Source organism: Liolophura sinensis, chromosome 8 (assembly GCF_032854445.1).
Source record: "Liolophura sinensis isolate JHLJ2023 chromosome 8, CUHK_Ljap_v2, whole genome shotgun sequence".
Taxonomy (NCBI): domain Eukaryota; kingdom Metazoa; phylum Mollusca; class Polyplacophora; order Chitonida; family Chitonidae; genus Liolophura; species Liolophura sinensis.
This window is the reverse complement of record NC_088302.1, coordinates 25,058,976-25,086,291: the sequence shown is the minus strand read 5'-3', so window position 1 is coordinate 25,086,291 and position 27,316 is coordinate 25,058,976. Positions and strand designations below refer to the sequence as shown.

At 41.5% G+C, this 27,316-nt stretch overlaps 1 protein-coding gene across 1 annotated transcript in view; it reads left to right on the top strand.

Annotated features, from left to right (window-relative positions):
- Positions 1-22,908, top strand: part of LOC135472588 (solute carrier family 12 member 2-like) — a 41,496-nt gene extending 18,588 nt beyond the window's left edge. The window contains exons 12-23 of the mRNA XM_064752148.1: positions 117-272; positions 1,437-1,536; positions 2,073-2,184; positions 10,259-10,399; positions 13,767-13,873; positions 15,271-15,374; positions 15,900-16,142; positions 17,215-17,329; positions 19,899-19,985; positions 21,041-21,158; positions 21,581-21,648; positions 22,159-22,908. Coding sequence (XP_064608218.1) covers positions 117-272; positions 1,437-1,536; positions 2,073-2,184; positions 10,259-10,399; positions 13,767-13,873; positions 15,271-15,374; positions 15,900-16,142; positions 17,215-17,329; positions 19,899-19,985; positions 21,041-21,158; positions 21,581-21,648; positions 22,159-22,294 — 1,487 coding nt within the window. The 3' untranslated portion in view covers positions 22,295-22,908. The remainder of the gene's footprint in view (positions 1-116; positions 273-1,436; positions 1,537-2,072; positions 2,185-10,258; positions 10,400-13,766; positions 13,874-15,270; positions 15,375-15,899; positions 16,143-17,214; positions 17,330-19,898; positions 19,986-21,040; positions 21,159-21,580; positions 21,649-22,158) is intronic.
- The last annotated feature ends 4,408 nt before the right edge of the window (positions 22,909-27,316 follow it).

Here is a 27,316-nt window from a genome sequence, read left to right as displayed (position 1 = left end):
ATTTAACAAAACAGCAATACACATATTTGAATATTATGTCAGACTCTGAAGACTTTTAAATAGCAGGTTTTGGCAGAGAGGTAAACATTATGCTGTTGAATGTGTTTCTCTTCCAGGTTGGAGACCAGCATTTAAGTACTACTCCAAGTGGATCAGTCTGCTGGGAGCATTGCTCTGTCTGGCTGTCATGTTTATCATCAACTGGTGGACAGCCCTAATCACCTTTGCTGTCGTCATGGCGCTCTATGTCTATGTTCATTACACCAAACCAGGTAAGTTAGCTGTTCATGATCAACTGGTGGAACATACATCCATGTATACATACACTTTGGTCAGTTAGAGCAAAATCAATCAATTCAAGTTTATAGTGCAAAACTCAGATCAAGTCTAGGTATTAAAAGTCAGTCAATGCCAGCTATTGAAAAGGTTAATCAATGTCACTCACTGCAAAAGTCAGGGAATTCCAGTTTAATACAGCTAAAGTGAGTCAAAACTCAGATCAAGTCTAGTTGTTAAAAGTCAGTCAATGCCAGCTATTGAAAAGATTAATCAGTGCCACTCAGTGCAAAAGTTAAGGAATTCCAGTTTAATACAGCTAAAGTGAGTCGAAACTCAGATCAAGTCTAGTTGTTAAAAGTCGGTCAATGCCAGCTATTGAAAAGATTAATCAATGCCACTGAGTGCAAAAGTCAAGGAATTGCAGTTTAATACAGCTAAAGTGAGTCGGTCAATGCCAGCTATTGAAAAGATTAATCAATGCCACTGAGTGCAAAAGTCAAGGAATTCCAGTTTAATACAGCTAAAGTGAGTCGAAACTCAGATCAAGTCCAGATTAGACCAAACACTGCTGTGTGCAAGATAGCCCCCCCCCCCTCCCCCCCCCCTTTCCTTAAACTCATTCATGTAAGGCTGAGATGCCAGCTGGGACTGTGACACTTGGGCACGTGTTTAGAGAAATGCTCTTCAGTCTCTCCTCATACTTGTACATGTACATTTCCTCTTTCTGGATCAAGTGTTTACAGGGGATCTTCCACTGAGGCTCATCATCGCGTTTACAGAAACACCCTGCATTCTATCCTCAAACTGACACCCAAGCTCATGTTTACAGAAATGCCCTCTAATCTATCCTCAAACTGACATATCTCGTCTTTTCTCCTCCGATGTGAACTCAGGCTCCTCCACTGAGACTCATGATCGTGTTTGTAGAAACACCCTGCAGTCTATCCTCAAACTGACACATCTCATCTTTTCTCCTCAGATGTGAACTGGGGTTCCTTCACACAGGTTTATGTTTGCAGAAATGTCCTTCAGTCTAACCTCAAACTGACACATCTCATCTTTTCGCCGCGAACTGGGGCTCCTCCACCCAGGTTCATATTTACAGAAACACCCTGCAGTCTAACCTCCAACTGACACATCTCATCTTTTATCCTCAGATGTGAACTGGGGCTCCTCCACCCAGGCTCATGTTTACAGAAATGCTCTGCAGTCTACCCTAAAACTCATGTCCGTGGAAGAACATGTGAAAAACTTCAGGTAAGGTCTTTTGCTTAATGTTCATTTTTTTAATGCAGATTTTTACGTATGATGTAAGTGCTGGCGGTAAGGCCCACAAAATCACCTGCATGCCATGTGAGAAAGTTGATCAATAACTTGCCAGAGTGGTAGTTTACCATGGGCTCTCCATTTTGTTCCACCCATAAAACTGACCACCATCATCATATCAGTGAAAAAATTCTTGAAGATCATCTTAAGTACCAATCAAATAAATATTATTTATTTATATATTTGTTTACGGCGTAAAACACCAATCAAATAAATATTATTTATTTATTTGATTGGTGTTTTACGCCGTACTCAAGAATATTTCACTTATACGACGGCGGTCAACATTATTGTGGGTGGAAACCAAGCAGAGCCCTGGGTAAACCTACGACCATCCGCAGGTTGCTGCTAGACCTTCCCACATACGAAATACGAAAAACGTCAAATAAATATTTTGGATGTAATAGAAGTGTTGGAGGTATAGATATATGATGTCTTTAATGCTTTATTACTCTGTTGTTTTTCAGGCCACAGGTACTGGTGATGACTGGCTACCCTCACAGCCGACCTGCCCTGGTTGATTTTGCTGCAGATATCACCAAGAACATCAGCCTCATGGTCTGCGGACATATCTTAGAGGTACGTACTCCCTAATCCCTAATCTGCAAACAGGGATCCTCAGACACTCATTTGGCTAAAGCAAGTGTTCTTGCCGCAGCTGCCCGATCTCTGACAAGCAATGTCACAAACAGTACAGGGATCTGACTGTGATCTTGTCTTGTGTACAGGGCTCCCAGGCTGAGCACCAGAATTCTCTGAGGGCCAGTTCCTCCTCAGCTGACATCTGGCTTCACAAAAGGAAAACTGGGTTATTTGTTCTGTGTAGAGATTTGTGTGCTTGTCTTGTGTAGAAATCTGACTGTGATCTTGTCTTGTGTACAGGGCTCCCAGGCTGAGCACCAGAATTCTCTGAGGGCCAGTTCCTCCTCAGCTAACATCTGGCTTCACAAGAGGAAGACTGGGTTATTTGTTCTGTGTAGAGATTTGTGTGCTTGTCTTGTGTAAGGATCTGACTGTGATCTTGTATTGTGTACAGGGCTCCCAGACTGAGCACCAGAATTCTCTGAGGGCCAGTTCCTCCTCATCTAACACCTGGCTTCACAAGAGGATGACTTGGTTATTTGTTCTGTGTAGAGATTTGCATTCTTGTCTTGTGTAAGGATCTGACTGTGATCTTGTATTGTGTACAGGGCTCCCAGGCTGAGCACCAGAATTCTCTGAGGGCCAGCTCCTCCTCATCTAACATCTCTCTTCACAAGGAGAAGACCAAGTTATTTGTTCTGTGTAGAGATTTGCATTCTTGTCTTGTGTAAGGACCTGACTGTGATCTTGTCTTGTGCACAGGGCTCCCAGGCTGAGCACCAGAATTCTCTGAGGGCTAGTTCCTCCTCATCTAACACCTGGCTTCACAAGAGGATGACTGGGTTATTTGTTCTGTGTAGAGATTTGCATTCTTGTCTTGTGTAAGGATCTGACTGTGATCTTGTCTTGTGTACAGGGCTTCCAGGCTGAGCACCAGATTTCTCTGAGGGCCAGTTCCTCCTCATCTAACATCTGGCTTCACAAGAGGAAGACTGGGTTATTTGTTCTGTGTAGAGATTTGTGTGCTTGTCTTGTGTAAGGATCTGACTGTGATCTTGTCTTGTGTACAGGGCTCCCAGACTGAGCACCAGAATTCTCTGAGGGCCAGTTCCTCCTCATCTAACACCTGGCTTCACAAGAGGATGACTGGGTTATTTGTTCTGTGTAGAGATTTGCATTCTTGTCTTGTGTAAGGATCTGACTGTGATCTTGAATTGTGTACAGGGCTCCCAAACTGAGCACCAGAATTCTCTGAGGGCCAGTTCCTCCTCATCTAACACCTGGCTTCACAAGAGGATGACTGGGTTATTTGTTCTGTGTAGAGATTTGCATTCTTGTCTTGTGTAAGGATCTGACTGTGATCTTGTATTGTGCACAGGGCTCCCAGGCTGAGCACCAGAATTCTCTGAGGGCCAGTTCCTCCTCATCTAACATCTGGCTTCACAAGAGGATGACTGGGTTATTTGTTCTGTGTAGAGATTTACATGCTTGTCTTGTGTAGGGATCTGACTGTGATCTTGTCTTGTGTACAGGGCTCCCAGGCTGAGCACCAGAATTCTCTGAGGGCCAGTTCCTCCTCATCTAACATCTCTCTTCACTAGGAGAAGACCAAGTTATTTGTTCTGTGTAGAGATTTACATGCTTGTCTTGTGTAGGGATCTGACTGTGATCTTGTATTGTGTACAGGGCTCCCAGGCTGAGCACCAGAATTCTCTGAGGGCCAGTTCCTCCTCATCTAACACCTGGCTTCACAAGAGGATGGCTGTGTTATTTGTTCTGTGTAGAGATTTGTGTGCTTGTCTTGTGTAAGGATCTGACTGTGATCTTGTATTGTGTACAGGGCTCCCAGACTGAGCACCAGAATTCTCTGAGGGCCAGTTCCTCCTCATCTAACACCTGGCTTCACAAGAGGAAGACTGGGTTATTTGTTCTGTGTAGAGATTTGTGTGCTTGTCTTGTGTAAGGATCTGACTGTGATCTTGTATTGTGTACAGGGCTCCCAGACTGAGCACCAGAATTCTCTGAGGGCCAGTTCCTCCTCATCTAACACCTGGCTTCACAAGAGGATGACTGGGTTATTTGTTCTGTGTAGAGATTTGCATTCTTGTCTTGTGTAAGGATCTGACTGTGATCTTGTATTGTGTACAGGGCTCCCAGGCTGAGCACCAGAATTCTCTGAGGGCCAGTTCCTCCTCATCTAACATCTCTCTTCACAAGGAGAAGACCAAGTTATTTGTTCTGTGTAGAGATTTGCATTCTTGTCTTGTGTAAGGACCTGACTGTGATCTTGTCTTGTGCCCAGGGCTCCCAGGCTGAGCACCAGAATTCTCTGAGGGCCAGTTCCTCCTCATCTAACACCTGGCTTCACAAGAGGATGACTGGGTTATTTGTTCTGTGTAGAGATTTGCATTCTTGTCTTGTGTAAGGATCTGACTGTGATCTTGTATTGTGCACAGGGCTCCCAGGCTGAGCACCAGAATTCTCTGAGGGCCAGTTCCTCCTCATCTAACAACTGGCTTCACAAGAGGATGACTGGGTTATTTGTTCTGTGTAGAGATTTACATGCTTGTCTTGTGTAGGGATCTGACTGTGATCTTGTCTTGTGTACAGGGCTCCCAGGCTGAGCACCAGAATTCTCTGAGGGCCAGTTCCTCCTCATCTAACATCTCTCTTCACAAGGAGAAGACCAAGTTATTTGTTCTGTGTAGAGATTTACATGCTTGTCTTGTGTAGGGATCTGACTGTGATCTTGTATTGTGTACAGGGCTCCCAGGCTGAGCACCAGAATTCTCTGAGGGCCAGTTCCTCCTCATCTAACACCTGGCTTCACAAGGAGAAGACTAAGTTATTTGTTCTGTGTAGAGATTTGCGTACTTGTCTTGTGTAAGGACCTGACTGTGATCTTGTCTTGTGTACAGGGCTCCCAGACTGAGCACCAGAATTCTCTGAGGGCCAGTTCCTCCTCATCTAACACCTGGCTTCACAAGAGGAAGACTGGGTTATTTGTTCTGTGTAGAGATTTGTGTGCTTGTCTTGTGTAAGGATCTGACTGTGATCTTGTCTTGTGTACAGGGCTCCCAGGCTGAGCACCAGAATTCTCTGAGGGCCAGTTCCTCCTCATCTAACACCTGGCTTCACAAGAGGATGACTGGGTTATTTGTTCTGTGTAGAGATTTGTGTGCTTGTCTTGTGTAAGGATCTGACTGTGATCTTGTATTGTGTACAGGGCTCCCAGGACTGAGCACCAGAATTCTCTGAGGGCCAGTTCCTCCTCATCTAACACCTGGCTTCACAAGAGGAAGACTGGGTTATTTGTTCTGTGTAGAGATTTGTGTGCTTGTCTTGTGTAAGGATCTGACTGTGGTCTTGTCTTGTGTACAGGGCTCCCAGACTGAGCACCAGAATTCTCTGAGGGCCAGTTCCTCCTCATCTAACACCTGGCTTCACAAGAGGATGACTGGGTTATTTGTTCTGTGTAGAGATTTGTGTGCTTGTCTTGTGTAAGGATCTGACTGTGATCTTGTATTGTGTACAGGGCTCCCAGACTGAGCACCAGAATTCTCTGAGGGCCAGTTCCTCCTCATCTAACACCTGGCTTCACAAGAGGATGACTGGGTTATTTGTTCTGTGTAGAGATTTGCATTCTTGTCTTGTGTAAGGATCTGACTGTGATCTTGTATTGTGTACAGGGCTCCCAGGCTGAGCACCAGAATTCTCTGAGGGCCAGTTCCTCCTCATCTAACATCTCTCTTCACAAGGAGAAGACCAAGTTATTTGTTCTGTGTAGAGATTTGCATTCTTGTCTTGTGTAAGGACCTGACTGTGATCTTGTCTTGTGCACAGGGCTCCCAGGCTGAGCACCAGAATTCTCTGAGGGCCAGTTCCTCCTCATCTAACACCTGGCTTCACAAGAGGATGACTGGGTTATTTGTTCTGTGTAGAGATTTGCATTCTTGTCTTGTGTAAGGATCTGACTGTGATCTTGTATTGTGCACAGGGCTCCCAGGCTGAGCACCAGAATTCTCTGAGGGCCAGTTCCTCCTCATCTAACAACCGGCCCGGATAGCACAGTTGGTAGAGCGTCCGCTTCGGGACCGGTAGATCCAGGATCAATCCTTGGTCGAGTCACACCTAAGACTTTAAAAGAGGAAGTTGTAACTTCCTCGCTTGGCGTTCAGCATGAAGGGGATAGTGCAACGACTGGTTGACCCGTATCAGTATAATGGCTCGGGCGGGGCGGCTTACTTGCCTTCGGTAAGTCGTCTCAGTGATGCAGCACTAAATAAAAGAGCGGTGGAAATCCGTCCTGCAACAAGGAGGCACATTACACGTGCATGCACCCTAATGATTCCTTCGTCGTCATATGACTGAAAAATTGTTGAGTACGACGTTAAACCCCAAGCACTCACTCACTCACTCCTCATCTAACATCTGGCTTCACAAGAGGATGACTGGGTTATTTGTTCTGTGTAGAGATTTACATGCTTGTCTTGTGTAGGGATCTGACTGTGATCTTGTCTTGTGTACAGGGCTCCCAGGCTGAGCACCAGAATTCTCTGAGGGCCAGTTCCTCCTCATCTAACATCTCTCTTCACAAGGAGAAGACTGGGTTATTTGTTCTGTGTAGAGATTTACATGCTTGTCTTGTGTAGGGATCTGACTGTGATCTTGTATTGTGTACAGGGCTCCCAGGCTGAGCACCAGAATTCTCTGAGGGCCAGTTCCTCCTCATCTAACACCTGGCTTCACAAGGAGAAGACTAAGTTATTTGTTCTGTGTAGAGATTTGCGTACTTGTCTTGTGTAAGGACCTGACTGTGATCTTGTCTTGTGTACAGGGCTCCCAGACTGAGCACCAGAATTCTCTGAGGGCCAGTTCCTCCTCATCTAACACCTGGCTTCACAAGAGGAAGACTGGGTTATTTGTTCTGTGTAGAGATTTGTGTGCTTGTCTTGTGTAAGGATCTGACTGTGATCTTGTCTTGTGTACAGGGCTCCCAGGCTGAGCACCAGAATTCTCTGAGGGCCAGTTCCTCCTCATCTAACACCTGGCTTCACAAGAGGATGACTGGGTTATTTGTTCTGTGTAGAGATTTGTGTGCTTGTCTTGTGTAAGGATCTGACTGTGATCTTGTATTGTGTACAGGGCTCCCAGACTGAGCACCAGAATTCTCTGAGGGCCAGTTCCTCCTCATCTAACACCTGGCTTCACAAGAGGAAGACTGGGTTATTTGTTCTGTGTAGAGATTTGCGTGCTTGTCTTGTGTAAGGATCTGACTGTGGTCTTGTCTTGTGTACAGGGCTCCCAGACTGAGCACCAGAATTCTCTGAGGGCCAGTTCCTCCTCATCTAACACCTGGCTTCACAAGAGGATGACTGGGTTATTTGTTCTGTGTAGAGATTTGTGTGCTTGTCTTGTGTAAGGATCTGACTGTGATCTTGTATTGTGTACAGGGCTCCCAGACTGAGCACCAGAATTCTCTGAGGGCCAGTTCCTCCTCATCTAACACCTGGCTTCACAAGAGGATGACTGGGTTATTTGTTCTGTGTAGAGATTTGCATTCTTGTCTTGTGTAAGGATCTGACTGTGATCTTGTATTGTGTACAGGGCTCCCAGGCTGAGCACCAGAATTCTCTGAGGGCCAGTTCCTCCTCATCTAACATCTCTCTTCACAAGGAGAAGACCAAGTTATTTGTTCTGTGTAGAGATTTGCATTCTTGTCTTGTGTAAGGACCTGACTGTGATCTTGTCTTGTGCACAGGGCTCCCAGGCTGAGCACCAGAATTCTCTGAGGGCCAGTTCCTCCTCATCTAACACCTGGCTTCACAAGAGGATGACTGGGTTATTTGTTCTGTGTAGAGATTTGCATTCTTGTCTTGTGTAAGGATCTGACTGTGATCTTGTATTGTGCACAGGGCTCCCAGGCTGAGCACCAGAATTCTCTGAGGGCCAGTTCCTCCTCATCTAACATCTGGCTTCACAAGAGGATGACTGGGTTATTTGTTCTGTGTAGAGATTTACATGCTTGTCTTGTGTAGGGATCTCACTGTGATCTTGTCTTGTGTACAGGGCTCCCAGGCTGAGCACCAGAATTCTCTGAGGGCCAGTTCCTCCTCATCTAACATCTCTCTTCACAAGGAGAAGACCAAGTTATTTGTTCTGTGTAGAGATTTACATGCTTGTCTTGTGTAGGGATCTGACTGTGATCTTGTATTGTGTACAGGGCTCCCAGGCTGAGCACCAGAATTCTCTGAGGGCCAGTTCCTCCTCATCTAACACCTGGCTTCACAAGGAGAAGACTAAGTTATTTGTTCTGTGTAGAGATTTGCGTACTTGTCTTGTGTAAGGACCTGACTGTGATCTTGTCTTGTGTACAGGGCTCCCAGACTGAGCACCAGAATTCTCTGAGGGCCAGTTCCTCCTCATCTAACACCTGGCTTCACAAGAGGAAGACTGGGTTATTTGTTCTGTGTAGAGATTTGTGTGCTTGTCTTGTGTAAGGATCTGACTGTGATCTTGTCTTGTGTACAGGGCTCCCAGGCTGAGCACCAGAATTCTCTGAGGGCCAGTTCCTCCTCATCTAACACCTGGCTTCACTAGAGGATGACTGGGTTATTTGTTCTGTGTAGAGATTTGTGTGCTTGTCTTGTGTAAGGATCTGACTGTGATCTTGTATTGTGTACAGGGCTCCCAGACTGAGCACCAGAATTCTCTGAGGGCCAGTTCCTCCTCATCTAACACCTGGCTTCACAAGAGGAAGACTGGGTTATTTGTTCTGTGTAGAGATTTGCATGCTTGTCTTGTGTAAGGATCTGACTGTGATCTTGTATTGTGTACAGGGCTCCCAGACTGAGCACCAGAATTCTCTGAGGGCCAGTTCCTCCTCAGCTAACACCTGGTTTCACAAGAGGAAGACTGGGTTATTTGTTCTGTGTAGAGATTTGTGTGCTTGTCTTGTGTAAGGATCTGACTGTGATCTTGTATTGTGTACAGGGCTCCCAGACTGAGCACCAGAATTCTCTGAGGGCCAGTTCCTCTTCATCTAACACCTGGCTTCACAAGAGGAAGACTGGGTTATTTGTTCTGTGTAGAGATTTGTGTGCTTGTCTTGTGTAAGGACCTGACTGTGGTCTTGTCTTGTGTACAGGGCTCCCAGGCTGAGCACCAGAATTCTCTGAGGGCCAGTTCCTCCTCATCTAACACCTGGCTTCACAAGAGGAAGATTGGGTTATTTGTTCTGTGTAGAGATTTGTGTGCTTGTCTTGTGTAAGGATCTGACTGTGATCTTGTCTTGTGTACAGGGCTCCCAGACTGAGCACCAGAATTCTCTGAGGGCCAGTTCCTCCTCATCTAACACCTGGCTTCACAAGAGGAAGACTGGGTTATTTGTTCTGTGTAGAGATTTGCATTCTTGCCTTGTGTAAGGATCTGACTGTGATCTTGTCTTGTGCACAGGGCTCCCAGACTGAGCACCAGAATTCTCTGAGGGCCAGTTCCTCCTCATCTAACACCTGGCTTCACAAGAGGATGACTGGGTTATTTGTTCTGTGTAGAGATTTGTGTGCTTGTCTTGTGTAAGGATCTGACTGTGGTCTTGTCTTGTGTACAGGGCTCCCAGACTGAGCACCAGAATTCTCTGAGGGCCAGTTCCTCCTCATCTAACACCTGGCTTCACAAGAGGATGACTGGGTTATTTGTTCTGTGTAGAGATTTGCATTCTTGTCTTGTGTAAGGATCTGACTGTGATCTTGTCTTGTGCACAGGGCTCCCAGACTAAGCACCAGAATTCTCTGAGGGCCAGTTCCTCCTCAGCTAACATCTGGCTTCACTAGAGGATGACTGGGTTATTTGTTCTGTGTAGAGATTTGTGTGCTTGTCTTGTGTAAGGACCTGACTGTGATCTTGTCTTGTGTACAGGGCTCCCAGGCTGAGCACCAGAATTCTCTGAGGGCCAGTTCCTCCTCAGCTAACATCTGGCTTCACAAGGAGAAGACTAAGTTATTTGTTCTGTGTAAAGATTTGCGTACTTGTCTTGTGTAAGGATCTGACTGTGATCTTGTCTTGTGTACAGGGCTCCCAGGCTGAGCACCAGAATTCTCTGCGGGCCAGTTCCTCCTCAGCTAACATCTGGCTTCACAAGAGGAAGATCAAGGCTTTCTACACAGCCTCCTGTGCAGCATCCTTGAGACAAGGCTCACAGAATCTCATGCAGGTATGTACAGTATAGATTCATGATTACAGCCGGATCCTAACCTTAAATCCTCCTCACGGCCTGGCAACGATGCAAGTATGATTTTATAACATTTACCAGCCAGACTTCAATATTTATTTTCAGTTCGCTTGTACAAATTACACGGCTTGTGTCATATCTGGAGCGTTGGTATCCAGTATAAACAGTGAAAGAAATGTTGAATTAAACAAGGTGGTTTCTTGAACGGGACTGCTTGTATTGAGATCATGTTTTGCATACACGATAACACGAGGTAGATATTCCATTGTTGATGCAGTGTGCATATTAATTACGTTAAATTATAACATTCATGACTTATCGTATTTTGTGTTAAAACCAGTGTTAAGTTAAATGTCAGGAGGAGGTATCTCAAAAAGTACTGCATGTATTGGTCTGAGGGTTTACATACATGTTAATGTCAAAAGGACGTACCACAAAAAGTACTGCATATATTGGTCTGAGGGTTTACATACATGTTAATGTCAAAAGGACGTACCACAAAAAGTACTGCATGTATTGGTCTGAGGGTTTACATACATGTTAATGTCAAAAGGACGTACCTCAAAAAGTACTGCATGTATTGGTCTGAGAGTTTACATACATGTTAATGTCAAAAGGACGTACCACAAAAAGTACTGCATGTATTGGTCTGAGGGTTTACATACATGTTAATGTCAAAAGCACGTACCTCAAAAAGTACTGCATGTATTGGTCTGAGAGTTTACATACATGTTAATGTCAAAAGGACGTACCACAAAAAGTACTGCATGTATTGGTCTGAGAGTTTACATACATGTTAATGTCAAAAGCATGTACCTCAAAAAGTACTGCATGTATTGGTCTAAGAGTTTACATACATGTTAATGTCAAAAGGACGTACCTCAAAAAGTACTGCATGTATTGGTCTGAGAGTTTACATACATGTTAATGTCAAAAGGACGTACCACAAAAAGTACTGCATGTATTGGTCTGAGGTCTTACATACATGTTAATGTCAAAAGGACGTACCACAAAAAGTACTGCATGTATTGGTCTGAGGGTTTACATACATGTTAATGTCAAAAGGACGTACCTCAAAAAGTACTGCATGTATTGGTCTGAGAGTTTACATACATGTTAATGTCAAAAGGACGTACCACAAAAAGTACTGCATGTATTGGTCTGAGGGTTTACATACATGTTAATGTCAAAAGCACGTACCTCAAAAAGTACTGCATGTACGTACCTCAAAAAGTACTGCATGTACGTACCTCAAAAAGTACTGCATGTATTGGTCTGAGGTTTTACATACATGTTAAGCACAGCAACTCAATGGGATATTGAGGCATTTAGTACTGTAAATTACAAAATTCAGGAGTTCATTAGCTATGTATTGAGCTGAAACTTTGCATTCATGTGTCTGTTTCTCCTACAAGCAAGCTGTGTAAGATGTAAGAAACTTTTCTGTCAACCTATGACGACTGTGTGAAGGCCTTCTAATTCAAATAAACAGCTCTAGTTTAGTCAAAGTCTTCTAATCATTAGGAAATTGTGTAAATTTGTCCCAGAGCCATGGCCATGTACCTTCTGTCTCCGTTGAGCTCAGATTGGCACAGTTTTTATAATGGGAGGTTGTCAAGGCCTCATCGCCAATGTTCTCTCTGTGATCTCAAGTCCAGCTCATCATGGTTTTCCCTGTGATTTTGCTCGGGAAGGTATGCCAGCAATCTGCGGAATATCTTGGGTTTCCTCCCACAATAATGCTGGCCTTTGTTGTATAAGAATATTTGTATATTTCTAGTCAGATATACAGTGCTGCGGATAATTTTTTATCAGAGGGAGTATGGTACTCCCGACTTTGAAAGAGAGGGTGTACGTTACTTATGACTTTGAAAGAGAGGGTGTACGTTACTTATTACTTTGAAAGAGAGGGTGTACGTTACTTATGACTTTGAAAGAGAGGGTGTACGTTACTTATGACTACTTATGACTTTGAAAGAGAGGGTGTACGTTACTTATTACTTTGAAAGAGAGGATGTACGTTACTTATGACTTTGAAAGAGAGGGTGTACGTTACTTATGACTACTTATGACTTTGAAAGAGAGGGTGTACATTACTTATGACTTTGAAAGAGAGGGTGTACGTTATTTATGACTTTGAAAGAGAGGGTGTACGTTACTTTTGACTACTTATGACTTTGAAGGAGAGGATGTACATTACTTATGACTTTGAAAGAGAGGGTGTACGTTACTTATGACTTTGAAAGAGAGGGTGTACGTTACTTATGACTTTGAAAGAGAGGGTGTACATTACTTATGACTTTGAAAGAGAGGGTGTTCGTTATTTATGACTTTCCAAGTACACTGTACCACAGAAACACATTTTTTTTTTCAAATTCTCAACACTTCACTATTGGGTCACCAGTAATACACCTGGAAAGTTTGAAGTTGATCGAGTGAAAGGGGGTGAAGAAAAGACATAGGCTTAAATGTGCATTGATGTATACATAGGCCAGCATGTACAGAGAATCTTTCCTTTGTAGTTATGTAGGACTACCCGGTAAATACAAAAGACATTTGTTGGGCCCTGAAAAGGAACAACTGGAAACTAAATTTGAAACAAGTAGCAACCAAATGATTTTGAATTGCCATGTTTATCAGTGGGTTTAACCAATAGTTGGGGGTGGGTGTTGGTGTCCGGTTAAGGTTTTTTGTTTTTTTTAATCTCCTGTCCAATGGGCTCTCATGCATGGATTGAAGGTTAAGCTTTTTCTTTTAGCTCCTGTACTTGTATAATGGGCTCTCATTCATTTATTGAAGGTTAAGCTTTTTTGTCTAGCTCCCTAGTCTAAGGTATGGTTTGTAAATGCACATACTTGGATGGGAGGATAAGCTTTATTTTTTAGGCCCTGAAAAGGAACAACTTGAAACTAAATTTGAAACAGGTAGCAACCAAATGGTTTTGAAATGCCATGTTAATCAGTGGGTTTAACCAATAGTTCATGGACTCCAGAATTAATAGCTCAATATTTTAACCAGTGAGTATTAGAAATGTTGTATTGCTAGCATGCATTGGCTTTTAGTGTATTTTGTACTCGATGTCCAATAGCTTTTGCACCTTTCCTGGTAAATTAACTTAAAGTTAAGTCCATTTTTGTGACAATACATTACAAAACGTGGACAGGTCTGGCAGCAACCTGCAGATGGTCATGGGTTTTCCCTGGCCTCAGCCCATTTTCCTTCCACCATGAAATATTCGTGAGTGGGACGTAAAACACCAATCAAATTCATAAATAAATACATTACAGAATGTCATACAGAGAATGTGTGTGCAGATGTTTACTGTTTTGATGTCTGTTCTCTGTCTTAGTGTGTGGGAATTGGAAAGATGAGGCCGAATACTTTACTGATTGGTTTCAAGAACAACTGGAGGACAGACAGCCCACAGAGAGTAGCTGACTATTTCCATGTCATACAGTAAGTTACCCAGTCTGGCTGAAGGGGGCAGGCTGTTAGAACAAAGGCCTATTCTAACTTATTCGACGTTGTAACAGTGTTAAGACTCTGAAGGAAATATTGCATGTCAAATAATTGAAGTAGTTTTTTGTACATATTTTATATCTGCATTTACACACATGTAGTAAACGGGAGAAAAACCTAAATTTATAATATTTAAATGCCCAAATTCCTCAACCTTTTCGCACATGAAATAGCAATTTTTGGTGCAATTTATGGGCATCTATAATTTGTTTTTTAGAGAGAAAACAATGTAGGTTGAATTGGCCAATTTCAGGGTTTCACAAAAATGTATAATTTATAAGTCTAACAGAATAATGCCTTCAGGATTTGCTTGATTAAATACCTCAAAACACATATTCAAAAAGATTGAAGAATAACAGTACACAAACAATTTAAAGAGATCACAATATAAAAAAGTAAGGATTCAGTCTTTTGTAGTCGATGTGTTTGCTGCCAATAAATTATAATAATACATTAAGAAGGTCTGCCAGCAACCTGCGGATGGTTGTGGGTTTCCCCCGGGTTGTGCCCGGTTTCCTCCCACCATAATTTTGGCCGCCGTCGTATACGTGAAATATTCTGGAGTACGGCATAAAACACCAATCAAGTAAATAAATAAATAAATACATGTAGGGGAGCAAGTAGGGTATTGGGTTCCTTTGGCAATTTTACCATTTTTCTATTTTGTGGACACACATTCAGATTGACTTCATTCTGTTCTCCGGTAAACAAAGATTTCTACAAGACTTTCTTGCAGGGCTACAGTTTCTTCTGCAATCATTTGTCTCAATAAGCTTTTGTCCTGTCTATCTACTTTACCAGATTTGTAGAGTGTAAGAATTTACCTTGGTGTATACCAATTTATCTGGTATACACAGTATCTGTAGAAAGATTTCCACATCTGTATTTGTAATCGGAGCCTTTGACAATGGCCGATGCATGTGCCTTCGTATACTGTGACGGAATTTTTAAACCATCCACGCAGTGACTTTTGTCAGCTAAGTATTTGCTCAGCCAATCAGAGGGCTGCAGAGCACACGGATAGCCAATCATGGGAAGCAATTTGCATATCAAGGACCACTCCAGACCACTGCCTCAATTTTGCACATGAACTCCAAACAATGATGTCTTCTCCATAACAACACTATAAGTTTTACCTTTATTCTGATTCCATTGTCCAGTTGACTGCTGTAGGAGGTGAGCTGGTGGGATTCTCTGAACAGGATTGTCATTTACATGTATAAAACTGACATAATTGAAATTAGTTCTGCTCATTTCACATCAGACTAGGTATGAATATCATATCACTAGGTAATTGTTTTGTTAACAATTGTTGTTTCTTCTTGCCACTGCAGCGATGCATTTGACTTGCACCTGGGGGTTGGAATTCTTCGGCTGCAAGAAGGTTTTGACTGTAACATCAGCCTGGAAGACTCGGTCCCTGAAATTGTGGAAGAGGGTAAATACCTGTACACACAGAATGGTTCTGCTGTTAGCCTGTGACTGTGACAATAGTTTTCACTTTATAAGATTTATTATGAATGTGTGAGAACTATGTGCATGTTTTGTATATCTCTCTTCTCTCGAAAAACTTTGCTCCATTGATTACATTTGGGAAAGTAAGGAGTATGGAAGTGTGTCCAAAAACTGCAATTGTTGCAGGAGTTCTGCAGGATTCTGGCCCAGTTGTTCAAAACTATCTTTATGACATAATAACAGATTTAACTTTAAGCCAACTCTTGCAATGTAAGTTTTGTACTTGGCTCCAAAACAATGGTGTAACAGTATATTAAATATGAACTAAATCTGCTGCCGTTCCATTTGAACTCTGTACAACTCTGTTGCATTGGTGTGCTAGGTTTTGTTGAAATTGTAAAAATATATAATATGAATTTAATAATACCGGTTTTAGCTAATGCACTTTTGAACAACTGGGCTCAAATTTATGAAAAGCATTTATTTTACTTTTAACCTCCGTTGACAGAGTTAGTATATGATGAGCCCTCTTTGACCCCCAACATCACCCCTAGCATGGAGAGGAAAGCAGTCAAAGGGGATGTGGATGTGACCTATGAGCCTTCCACGGGTACTAACAGCGTGCACCTGTCTGTGAGCAGCGCACGCAAACCTGAACCCATCAACAAGGACCTGCTGAAGGCTATGAACCGCTTCCACAGGAAACAGAAGAAGGGCACGATAGACGTCTGGTGGCTGTTTGATGATGGAGGTACTACATGTATATGCTGTGGCCCCAGTCCATTCTGATTTAAAAGAAATCATGAATTCATTATTTTTTAATTCTTTATATGTAATTTTGGAACACACAAAAAAAGAACAAAAAACTCCTCATTTTTGTTCTTTCGGATAAAAATGGCTTTAAGGCCCAAGTGGTGAGTGTAAAAATTAAGTAGCCTGACGTCTTCTTGGAAAATCTTTTGACCTTTAACAAAAGATACATGTATGTGTAAAATTAGGGCATATTTCTTTTCCCTCACATAGCCATAATCTTCAATTTTAGAGCTACTTTAAATGAATCATGTAAAGAACCACTGAGAGGAAACAGACTGCATATGCGTTTTTATAATTTGAAATAAGATAAAAACATATAGACTGTTACATGCATTTAATGTATACATGTAATCCACATATGAATTAGATGTAGGGGCCAGATGACAATATTGCTGGTCATAGAATATTGAAAGTACACCCAACTGTCATTACACCATTATTATGATATGAGACACCAATGCGTCAAATGCTTTATTCATAAGGTCAGTTAATTTTACAGAGTTACCCACCTTTTTTTTATGATATGAAACGCCAATGCTTCAAATGCCATTGTCATACAGTCAGTTAATTTTACAGGGTTATCACCTGTTTTATGATATAAAACACCAACACATCAAATGCCTGTGTTGTAAGGTCAGTTAATTTTCCAGGGTTATCACCTTTTTTGTGATATGAAACGCCAACACATCAAATACCTTTGTCATAAGGTCAGTTAATTTTACAGGGTTATCACCTGTTTTATGATATAAAACACCAACACATCAAATGCCTTTGTCATAAGGTCAGTTAATTTTACAGGGTTATCACCTTTATGCCTTATTCATAAGGTCAGTTAATTTTACAGGGTTATCACCTTTATGCCTTATTCATAAGGTCAGTTAATTTTACAGGGTTATCACCTTTATGCCTTATTCATAAGGTCAGTTAATTTTACAGGGTTATCACTTTTTTTATGATATGAAGCACCAATGCATCAAATTCCTGTGTCATAAACTCAGTTAATTTTACAGGGTTAACCCTTCTGATACCGTACATCCTCTCCACCAAATCTCACTGGGCCAGCTGTAAGCTACGAGTGTTCACTGCCGGCTCGAAGAAGGGAGAGCTGGATCGGGAACAGAGGCAGTGAGTTATTTACCTCTATATGTATCTGTCAGTTCCATGTGTACCTGGCCACCTTTGGGATGGTGGGCTCAGAGGACAAAAGGCAGCAAACTGTGCCATATCATTCACAGTATAGGGAGGATGTCATTCGCTGTTCTGGGTATTCATCCAAACTGCACATATTAAAGGAGAAAACAGAAAAATTATGACAAAATCAGATGAAATAACATGAAAACTTCCAGATATCGTCTTTATTACATTCATGATTTTTTTCTTTGAGGGCAAAAGGGTATTTCAAGTATTTTTGTATGGTGGGTATTTGGGACCACCTCTTGGTATACATCATCTTTGCATAATAATGGCTGAAATATGGATGTAATGCATGTCTGGTAATTTTATTTGATGTAAATTTTGCGTTTATATCCAAAGACATGCATTTAATCTGAATAACGAGAATATTTATGATTATATTAAAAACATAAATGAGATCAGAACCAAGGTTGAATATTTTTGACTTGAAAAGACCAAATTCTTCTGCAGATATATTTGTTAAACATGTGTTTACATCTTCATTACTGAAAGACAATATATACCAAGAGGTGGTCCCAAATACCCACCATAGAAAAATTATTTTCAAGTGTCTTTTTCTCTTTAAAAGAAAAATTGAAAAAAATCTGGAATACGACATTTACAGCTAACTTTTCTCACTCTTTCATCTGAACTTTATGCAATTTTTATGTTTTTTTTCACCTTTAACAAGTTTATTACCTCCACCAAAGTATGTTGTGTATTATTGCTGGCCAGCAACTTCACAGAAAAGGTTATGCACAGATTTAGATGAAAATTTGTGCACAGGTTGGCCTGGCCTTTGATGGCTGTCATGATCTGGATCCATAGCCAGGAAGTTTTGAGCAGTTCTTACCTATTAATAGACCAGACAAAAGTGTAGTTATTGAGGTAGTGCATGCGCTAACACAGAAGTGTAGTTATTGAGGTAGTGTGTGCGGTAAGAGAGAAATGTAGTCATTGAGGCAGTCTGTGTGATAAGAGAGAATTGTAGTCATAGATGCAGTCTATGCGATAAGACAGAAATGTAGTCATTGAGGCTGTTGGTGTGGCAAGACAGAAATGCATTCAATGAGGCTGTTTGTGTGAAAAGACAGAAATGTAGTCATTGAGGCAGTTGATGCGGCAAGACAGAAATGTAGTCAGTGAGGCAGTCTATGCGATAAGAGATAAATGTAGTCATTGAGGCAGTCTATGTGATCAGACAGAAATGTAGTCATTGAGGCAGTCTGTGATAAGACAGAAATGTAATCATTGAGGCAGTCAGTGCCTGCTACATGTACATGTAGTCATATATAATATTATGGTGGTCAGGTTTCTGGGTGGAAAACAGCTGACCAAACTTGAAGAAAAACTTGACAAAATCCAGACTTAAATCTGTAGCCAAACACAGACGAGCTGGATTGGAGCATTCAAGCCCATGGCACTAATCCATGTACCTGACAAAATCCAGACTTAAATCTGTAGTCAAACACAGAGGAGCTGGATTTGAGCACTGTAACCCATGGCACTAATCCATGTACCTGACAAAATCCAGACTTAAATCTGTAGCCAAACACAGATGGGCTGGATTTGAGCGCTGAAATCCACGGCACTAATCCATGTAATTGACAAAATCCAGACTCAAATCTGTAGCCAAAACACAGACAAGCTGGATGTGAGCACTCAGGCCCATGGCACTAATCCATGTACCTGACATTGTACTTTAAACTAAAATATCAAAATTCGTTTAGCTATAGTTATGCATAAAACCACCGTCTAATTCTACAAATTATCCAGTTGCTCTATGTCATGTCACTTTGAGGCACATTAAGCAGAGAATTGTCACTTTTGTCACTATAATCCCATAAACATGACAGACATTCTAATTAAAGATGCTGTACCAGAGATTTGTGGCAAAAAATTGATCAGCACAAATACAATTGAATGTTGGCTACTTCTTTAAAATAAACCAAATAATCACCTTTCACAATTTATCAGCCTCATGTTTACACAGTCATACCTTTTATGATCCCTAATAAAGTTCCTACAATTTATGAAGTGCATTATAACTTTCTATAATCTTTGTAACGTTAGAACCATTTTAACGCTTCAAATAGTAAAGGTACAATTTACTGAAAGGCCATGCGCGCAATGGCCCAGGAACCTCCCACCAATGCGGTCGTTGTGAGTTCAAGTCCAGCTCATGCTGGCTTCCTCTCCCGCAAAGGTCTGCCAGTAGTCTGCGGATAGTCCTGAGTTTCCTCCGGGCTCTGCCCGCTTTTCTCCCACCATAATGCTGGTTGCTGTCATGTAAAGGAAATATTCTTAGGTACGGTGTAAAATACCAATCAAATAAATAAATAATTTGGACTGTGCTTGGTAAATACGGAAAATTTGAATTGATTCACAAATAAGGATGTTTTGCCCAAAGTATCCGTTACATCCTCTTATTAAAGTGGAAAATTTGTTATTATGGCAGTGAATGTCAACCAAAGGAATGAATGTTCTTAACACATTTAAACATTTAAGGTTTGTGTTGCAGGATGGTGTCTCTGCTGAACAAGTTCAGGATAGATGTAACAGATATGGTAGTCATCCCAGATGTGGGCAAACCTCCAAGAGAAGACAGGTATGTATCATCAAATATGATCATTCATCATTCAGGTTATAACACTGCAGCTCGTTCAAACACTGTGCATATCATTGCTTCAAATATAAATATCAGTATCACTCTAATGCATATACTCTCCGGCCGTACGTTGGAAGGTCTTGCAGCAACCTGCGGGTGTTCATGGGTTTCCCCCGGGCTCTGCCCGGTTTCCTCCCACCATAATGCTGGCCGCCGTCGTATAAGTGAAATATTCTTGAGTACAGCGTAAAACACCAATCAAATAAATAAATAAAGTAATGCATATAAAACTCTACTCTACTCGAGGCGATTTCATGTATGCTAGTTAAGGGCTTAATACAGCTCTATATATACGTGTACAAATGTGACTTTAGTCCAGTCTAACTTCATACATGTCTTGAATCTGAATACAGAAATCTTGAATCTTGTTCCTTGATTAGCTGGACTTAAGTCTCATATTAATGTCCATCATAATGGAAAAGATACATCGCATTCAAGAAACTCACTGAGAGGACCAGTTCACCAAATGGGCTGTGTTAAAAGTAAAGAATTGAAGCTTTTCATTGGAAGATTTTAGGAGGCCATGGTTATATTTTTTTTTTTCTTTTTAGATATAAAAAACTCATATCAGACAAAGCATGCTGTGGATAGGATATTCAGTGCTATTTTCCTCATCGTAGATTAAAAAACATTGTCATACACACTGCTTGTTCATTATTAGTATTGTACCGTGGTTTATACGGTACCATGGTTTATAGGGTACCCTGGTTTATACAGTACTGTGGTTTATACGGTATTGTGGTTTATACGGTACCCTGGTTTATACAGTACTGTGGTTTATACGGTACCATGGTTTATACAGTACTGTGGTTTATACGGTACTGTAGTTTGAATGAAATGGAGGGACAGAATAATGAAGAAAATTGGTTGACTTTTACAATAAATCATAAATAAATTTTTGCTGTAGTTTTCTCCAACCATAAAACTGACTGCAGTTGTGCAAAGCAAATAAAAAAGATAAAATCGGCAACTAATACATGGAATTTGTGTTGCAGTAAGAAGGAGTTCAACAGTTTACTTCAGGGCTGGGTGGTAGATGCAAGTCAAGGAGAAACTAAAGATGCTTGTCCATGGAAAACCACAGAAGATGAACTCATTCTGTTAAAAGACAAGGTTGGTTAATCAGATAAAAAATGTTGCCTCAAATTTTGCCATAATCATTAATTTATATCATAAATGCCTGTTATGCACTAAACCTTGTTCTGTTCTTTGCAACCCTTACTGGTGTATGTGGCAAAAGCATGATGTTGCTATAACCAGGCGGCCAATATGTCTGGTACCTGGATAGGAATAGTGGTTACCTGTGATCATTTTGTAATTACAAGCTTGTAAGGAATACACTTGGCTTACCCCCACCTGTGACACTAATGGCTGCTGTAATGGTGAAATATTGACCAGAAATTCAGTAAATATGTCTGAAATTATAAATTGATACCTGGCCATGATAAATACACATGCCACAGTCTTGTATATTCTACTTGTTACAGCAAATGATCGTGATTATGTGTGTATATGATTTTTCTTTTTTTCCACAGACTAATCGACATATTCGCCTGAAGGAGCTGCTGACAGAACATTCGAGTGATGCCTCACTGATAGTCATGTAAGTTTTGGGGTCATTATTTGGGCACATATGCGTTCTCACCTCCGCCAGTCAGCCCCTGGCTAGAGAGGTTTGAATCCTGCTTTGATCACTGATTTGGCTGCATCTATAGAGGTGAAAAATTCCTAAGTATATTATTAAACAACAATCAACTTGTAACTAACTACCTTTATGTCTTGCTCATAGTGGTATACAACTGTTCTACAAGAAAATCTACTGCCGAGCCTCTCACCAATGCTTCCTCTGTGAGTTCAAGTCCATCTCTTCCATCACGTTCCGGCTTCCTATGTGGAAGTACATAGGAAGATCTGTCAGCAACCTTTGGATTGTCGTGGGTTTCCCTTGGATTCCTCCCACCATTATGCTGGCCGCTGATGTATAAGTGAAATATTCTTGAGTACGACAAAAAAACAAAGGAATAAAATACAAGAAGTTCAGACGTACTAATCTGAGAAATTAGAAGCTTTTTACCCTGTTATAAGTGACATTGATTTCTCTTGATGATTACAGGACACTACCCATGCCCAGGAAGGGCACCTGCTCCACAGCCCTCTACATGGCCTGGGTGGACACCCTGACAAAAGACTTACCTCCAATCCTTTTGCTCCGAGGCAACCAGACCAGTGTACTTACCTACTACTCTTGATGGAATGTACCGTTATACCATCAAGGGATACATGTATGTCTAGACTTGAGTTTCAGTGTACCATATAGGGGAATGTTTAGATTCATGGTGGGATATGCAGAGGGTAATGCCTAGACTTGATGGTACCTACAATGTAAGGTATAAACCCATGTCTTAATTCCTTTTGGAATATACCATAGAGGACTATATCTAGAGTCTTGATGGAATATATAGTGTAAGGCTATGTCTAGACTCGAAGTGGAATGTCCCAGTTGCATGTAAAGCAATGTCTACACCCTTGGTGGCGTGCAGAGTATTTTGTCTAGTCAATGTCTAGGCTTGATGGGATGGGGTTATGTCTATAGTTTTGATTTTATGTACAGTATACCCCATTCTCTGTAGCATAGAAGACTATGTTTAGACGTTTTATGGAATGTAAGACATACATGTAGACATTGTCTAGACTCTTGATGGAATGTAAGGTGAAAGGCAGTGTCTAGACTTGATGGGATGTACCTTAGAGGGGTATATCTAGACTTCTTATGGAACATAAGCCATGCATGTAGACATTGTCTAGACCCTTGATGGGATGTAAGGTGTAAGGGGGTGTCTAGACTTGACGGGATGTACCTTAGAGGGGTATATCTAGACTTCTTATGGAACATAAGCCATACATGTAGACATTGTCTAGACCCTTGATGGGATGTAAGGTGAAAGGCAGTGTCTAGACTTGATGGGATGTACCTTAGAGGGGTATATCTAGACTTCTTATGGAACATAAGCCATACATGTAGACATTGTCTAGACCCTAGATGGGATGTAAGGTGAAAGGCAGTGTCTAGACTTGATGGGATGTACCTTAGAGGGGTATATCTAGACTTCTTATGGAACATAAGCCATACATGTAGACATTGTCTAGACCCTTGATGGGATGTAAGGTGAAAGGCAGTCTCTAGACTTGATGGGATGTACCTTAGAGGGGTATATCTAGACTTCTTATGGAACATAAGCCATACATGTAGACATTGTCTAGACCCTTGATGGGATGTAAGGTGTAAGGCGGTGTCTAGACTTGATGGGATGTACCATAGATGGCTATGTCTAGGCTTCTCATGGAATGTAAGACATACATGTACATGTTTTAAGCATTGTCTAGACTTGATGGAATGTAAGGTGTAAGGTAGTGTCTAGACTTGATGGAATGTACCATAGAGGGCTATATCTAGCCTTACATTGAAACATAAGCCATACATGTTCATCTAGACTCTAGGTGGTGCAAGGTGGCGTCCAGAGTCTTTATTGTGGAAAGTATTGAATATTTCATGTGTAGACTTGATGAAAATAGTATAAAAGGTGGGGAAAATTTGGCGCAGTAGCATGTGACAGGGATTTAAAAGGGATTACATGAACGTACTGCAGGGATTATGCATTGCACTATTATATATGCATGTTTTAGGACTATTTACTGTATGTACAGTGTATACAGGGATGTGTATAAACAGGTGCGTGTGTAGATATATGCTGCTCTCATCCAACAAACGATCATTCCTACCAAGGTTAACATTGTGATCTATATTGTTACAGCTGACAATGTTTTGTGCTAGTATTAAAGGCTCATCACACTCTGTTGTTCACCGTCATCGTGAATCTCCAGCGTACAATGTTAGAATTTCTGGTCCCCATGTTGTAAGTGGCAGTTTTCTTTTGAATAGGTCGGTCATTAAGTTTGCATTTGTTTGCATATTTATCTTTCTTGAGATGAACATTGAAAAAAAAAAAAAGATGATGGAAAACGTACATACCTAGACAGTTTTCATCCCAGATTAGAACATATTAGAGAAAATGTTTAGAAATTTTATTTTCTGTTCCTGTTTAACATTTGCTTAGCCGTGAAGTCACATATAAAATCCATACTGAAGTACAAAAGTTTTTTCGGAAATATCACCCCATTAACATGAATTTCCCAATAATAGTACCATCTGTCTCATTTTTGTGGAATTTATGGAAGTTTGACTTTAGAATACAGAACTGACCTGAGTGGTAAGCTTCTGTAAATGCACTGTGCATAGGACAAGAGGGTCACATCAAATGTCACACACGTTTTGATGACGGTTGTCTCAACACACCAATGCCTTTACTCTACACAGGAGTCAGAATAATCAACCATGATGTTGACACAATAATTTGAGTGGAAGAGCATTTTTTCTGCTGGCCATTTTATCAGTCCTGAGGTGAGACGAACATGCTTTCCATGTTGGTTCTTGCACAGGTACTGTCTCAAATTCCCTAGTATACACCTTACAGTTCACTGTATCCGGCAGCCAAACCATCACTGAGGATTACTTTCTTGCACAGGTACTGTCTCAAATTCCCCAGTATACACCTTACAGTTTACTTTGGCCGGCAGCCAGACCATCTACTGTTGATTACTTTCTTGGACAGGTACTGTCTCAAATTCCCCAGTATACACCTTACAGTTTACTTTGACCGGCAGCCAGACCATCACTGGTGATTACTTTCTTGCACACGTACTGTCTCAAATTCCCCAGTATACACCTTACAGTTTACTTTGACCGGCAGCCAGACCATCACTGGTGATTACTTTCTTGCACACGTACTGTCTCAAATTCCCCAGTATACACCTTACAGTTTACTTTGACCGGCAGCCAGACCATCTACTGTTGATTACTTTCTTGCACAGGTACTGTCTCAAATTCCCCAGTATACACCTTACAGTTCACTGTATCCGGCAGCCAAACCATCACTGAGGATTACTTTCTTGCACAGGTACTGTCTCAAATTCCACAGTATACACCTTACAGTTTACTTTGGCTGGCAGCCAGACCATCTACTGTTGATTACTTTCTTGCACAGGTACTGTCTCAAATTCCCCAGTATACACCTTACAGTTTACTTTGGCCGACAGCCAGTTCATCTACCGTTGATTACTTTCTTGCACAGGTACTGTCTCAAATTCCCCAGTATACACCTTACAGTTTACTTTGGCCGGCAGCCAGACCATCTACTGTTGATTACTTTCTTGGACAGGTACTGTCTCAAATTCCCCAGTATACACCTTACAGTTTACTTTGACCGGCAGCCAGACCATCACTGGTGATTACTTTCTTGCACACGTACTGTCTCAAATTCCCCAGTATACACCTTACAGTTTACTTTGGCCGGCAGCCAGACCATCAACTGTTGATTACTTTCTTGCACACGTACTGTCTCAAATTCCCCAGTATACACCTTACAGTTCACTGTATCCGGCAGCCAAACCATCACTGAGGATTACTTTCTTGCACAGGTACTGTCTCAAATTCCACAGTATACACCTTACAGTTTACTTTGGCTGGCAGCCAGACCATCTACTGTTGATTACTTTCTTGCACAGGTACTGTCTCAAATTCCACAGTATACACCTTACAGTTTACTTTGGCCGACAGCCAGTTCATCTACCGTTGATTACTTTCTTGCACAGGTACTGTCTCAAATTCCCTCGTATACACTTTACAGTTCACTTACGTACTTTACGTAAAAGACAGTACTGTGATATGACATGGTCTTAAGTTTACTGCTACATGTGCTCACATCCTTGTCTACATGGAAATGTGGATACATTTTTATTATCCATGCTGCTTTGGGTACAGGATGCAGTCACTGTCTCAAGATTCTACGTAGTCACCACTCAGTTTAGATAAGTACTGTGATATATTTGCTCATTTTGTCCACTACAAGACACAGTTTCTCAGTATTCTTGTTTACTGAACAACTACTCTGGTTTTATTATCCGTGTTGCTTTGGGCACAGGATGCAATCACTGTCTCAGGTGGTCAATTCTAAGTAGTCACCACTACAGTACTGTGGATTATTGCTCATTTTGCCCACTACAAGACACATGGTTCTCCGTATTCACCCTTACTGTGCAACAACTCTGGTTTTATTATCCTTGTTGCTTTGGGCACAAGATGCAATCACTGTCTCAAGTGGTCAATTCTAAGTAGTCAGCACTACAGTACTGTGGATTATTGCTCACTTTGCCCACTACAAGACACATGGTTCTCCATATTCACCCTTACTGTGCAACAACTCTGGTTTTATTATCCGTGTTGCTTTGGGCACAGGATGCAATCACTGTCTCAAGTGGTCAATTCTAAGTAGTCAGCACTACAGTACTGTGGATTATTGCTCATTTTGTGCACTACAAGACACATGGTTCTCCGTATTCACCCTTACTGTGCAACAACTCTGGTTTTATTATCCTTGTTGCGTTGGGCACAGGATGCAATCACTGTCTCAAGTGGTCAATTCTAAGTAGTCAGCACTACAGTACTGTGGGTTATTGCTCATTTTGCCCACTACAAGACACATGGTTCTCCGTATTCACCCTTACTGTGCAACAACTCTGGTTTTATTATCCTTGTAGATTTGAGCACAGGATGCTATCACTGTCTCAAGTGGTCAGTTTTTGCTCACTTTGCCCACTACAAGACACATGGTTCTCCATATTCACCCTTACTGTGCAACAACTCTGGTTTTATTATCCTTGTTGCTTTGGGCACAGGATGCAATCACTGTCTCAAGTGGTCAATTCTAAGTAGTCAGCACTACAGTACTGTGGGTTATTGCTCACTTTGCCCACTACAAGACACATGGTTCTCCGTATTCACCCTTACTGTATAACTACTCTGGTTTTATTATCCGTGTTGCTTTGACCACAGGATGCAATCACTGTCTCAAGTGGTCAATTCTAAGTAGTCAGCACTACAGTACTGTGGATTATTGCTCACTTTGCCCACTACAAGACACATGGTTCTCCGTATTCACCCTTACTGTGCAACAACTCTGGTTTTATTATCCTTGTAGATTTGAGCACAGGATGCAATCACTGTCTCAAGTGGTCAATTCTAAGTAGTCAGCACTACAGTACTGTGGGTTATTGCTCACTTTGCCCACTACAAGACACATGGTTCTCCGTATTCACCCTTACTGTATAACTACTCTGGTTTTATTATCCTTGTTGCTTTGGGCACTTTTCATGTA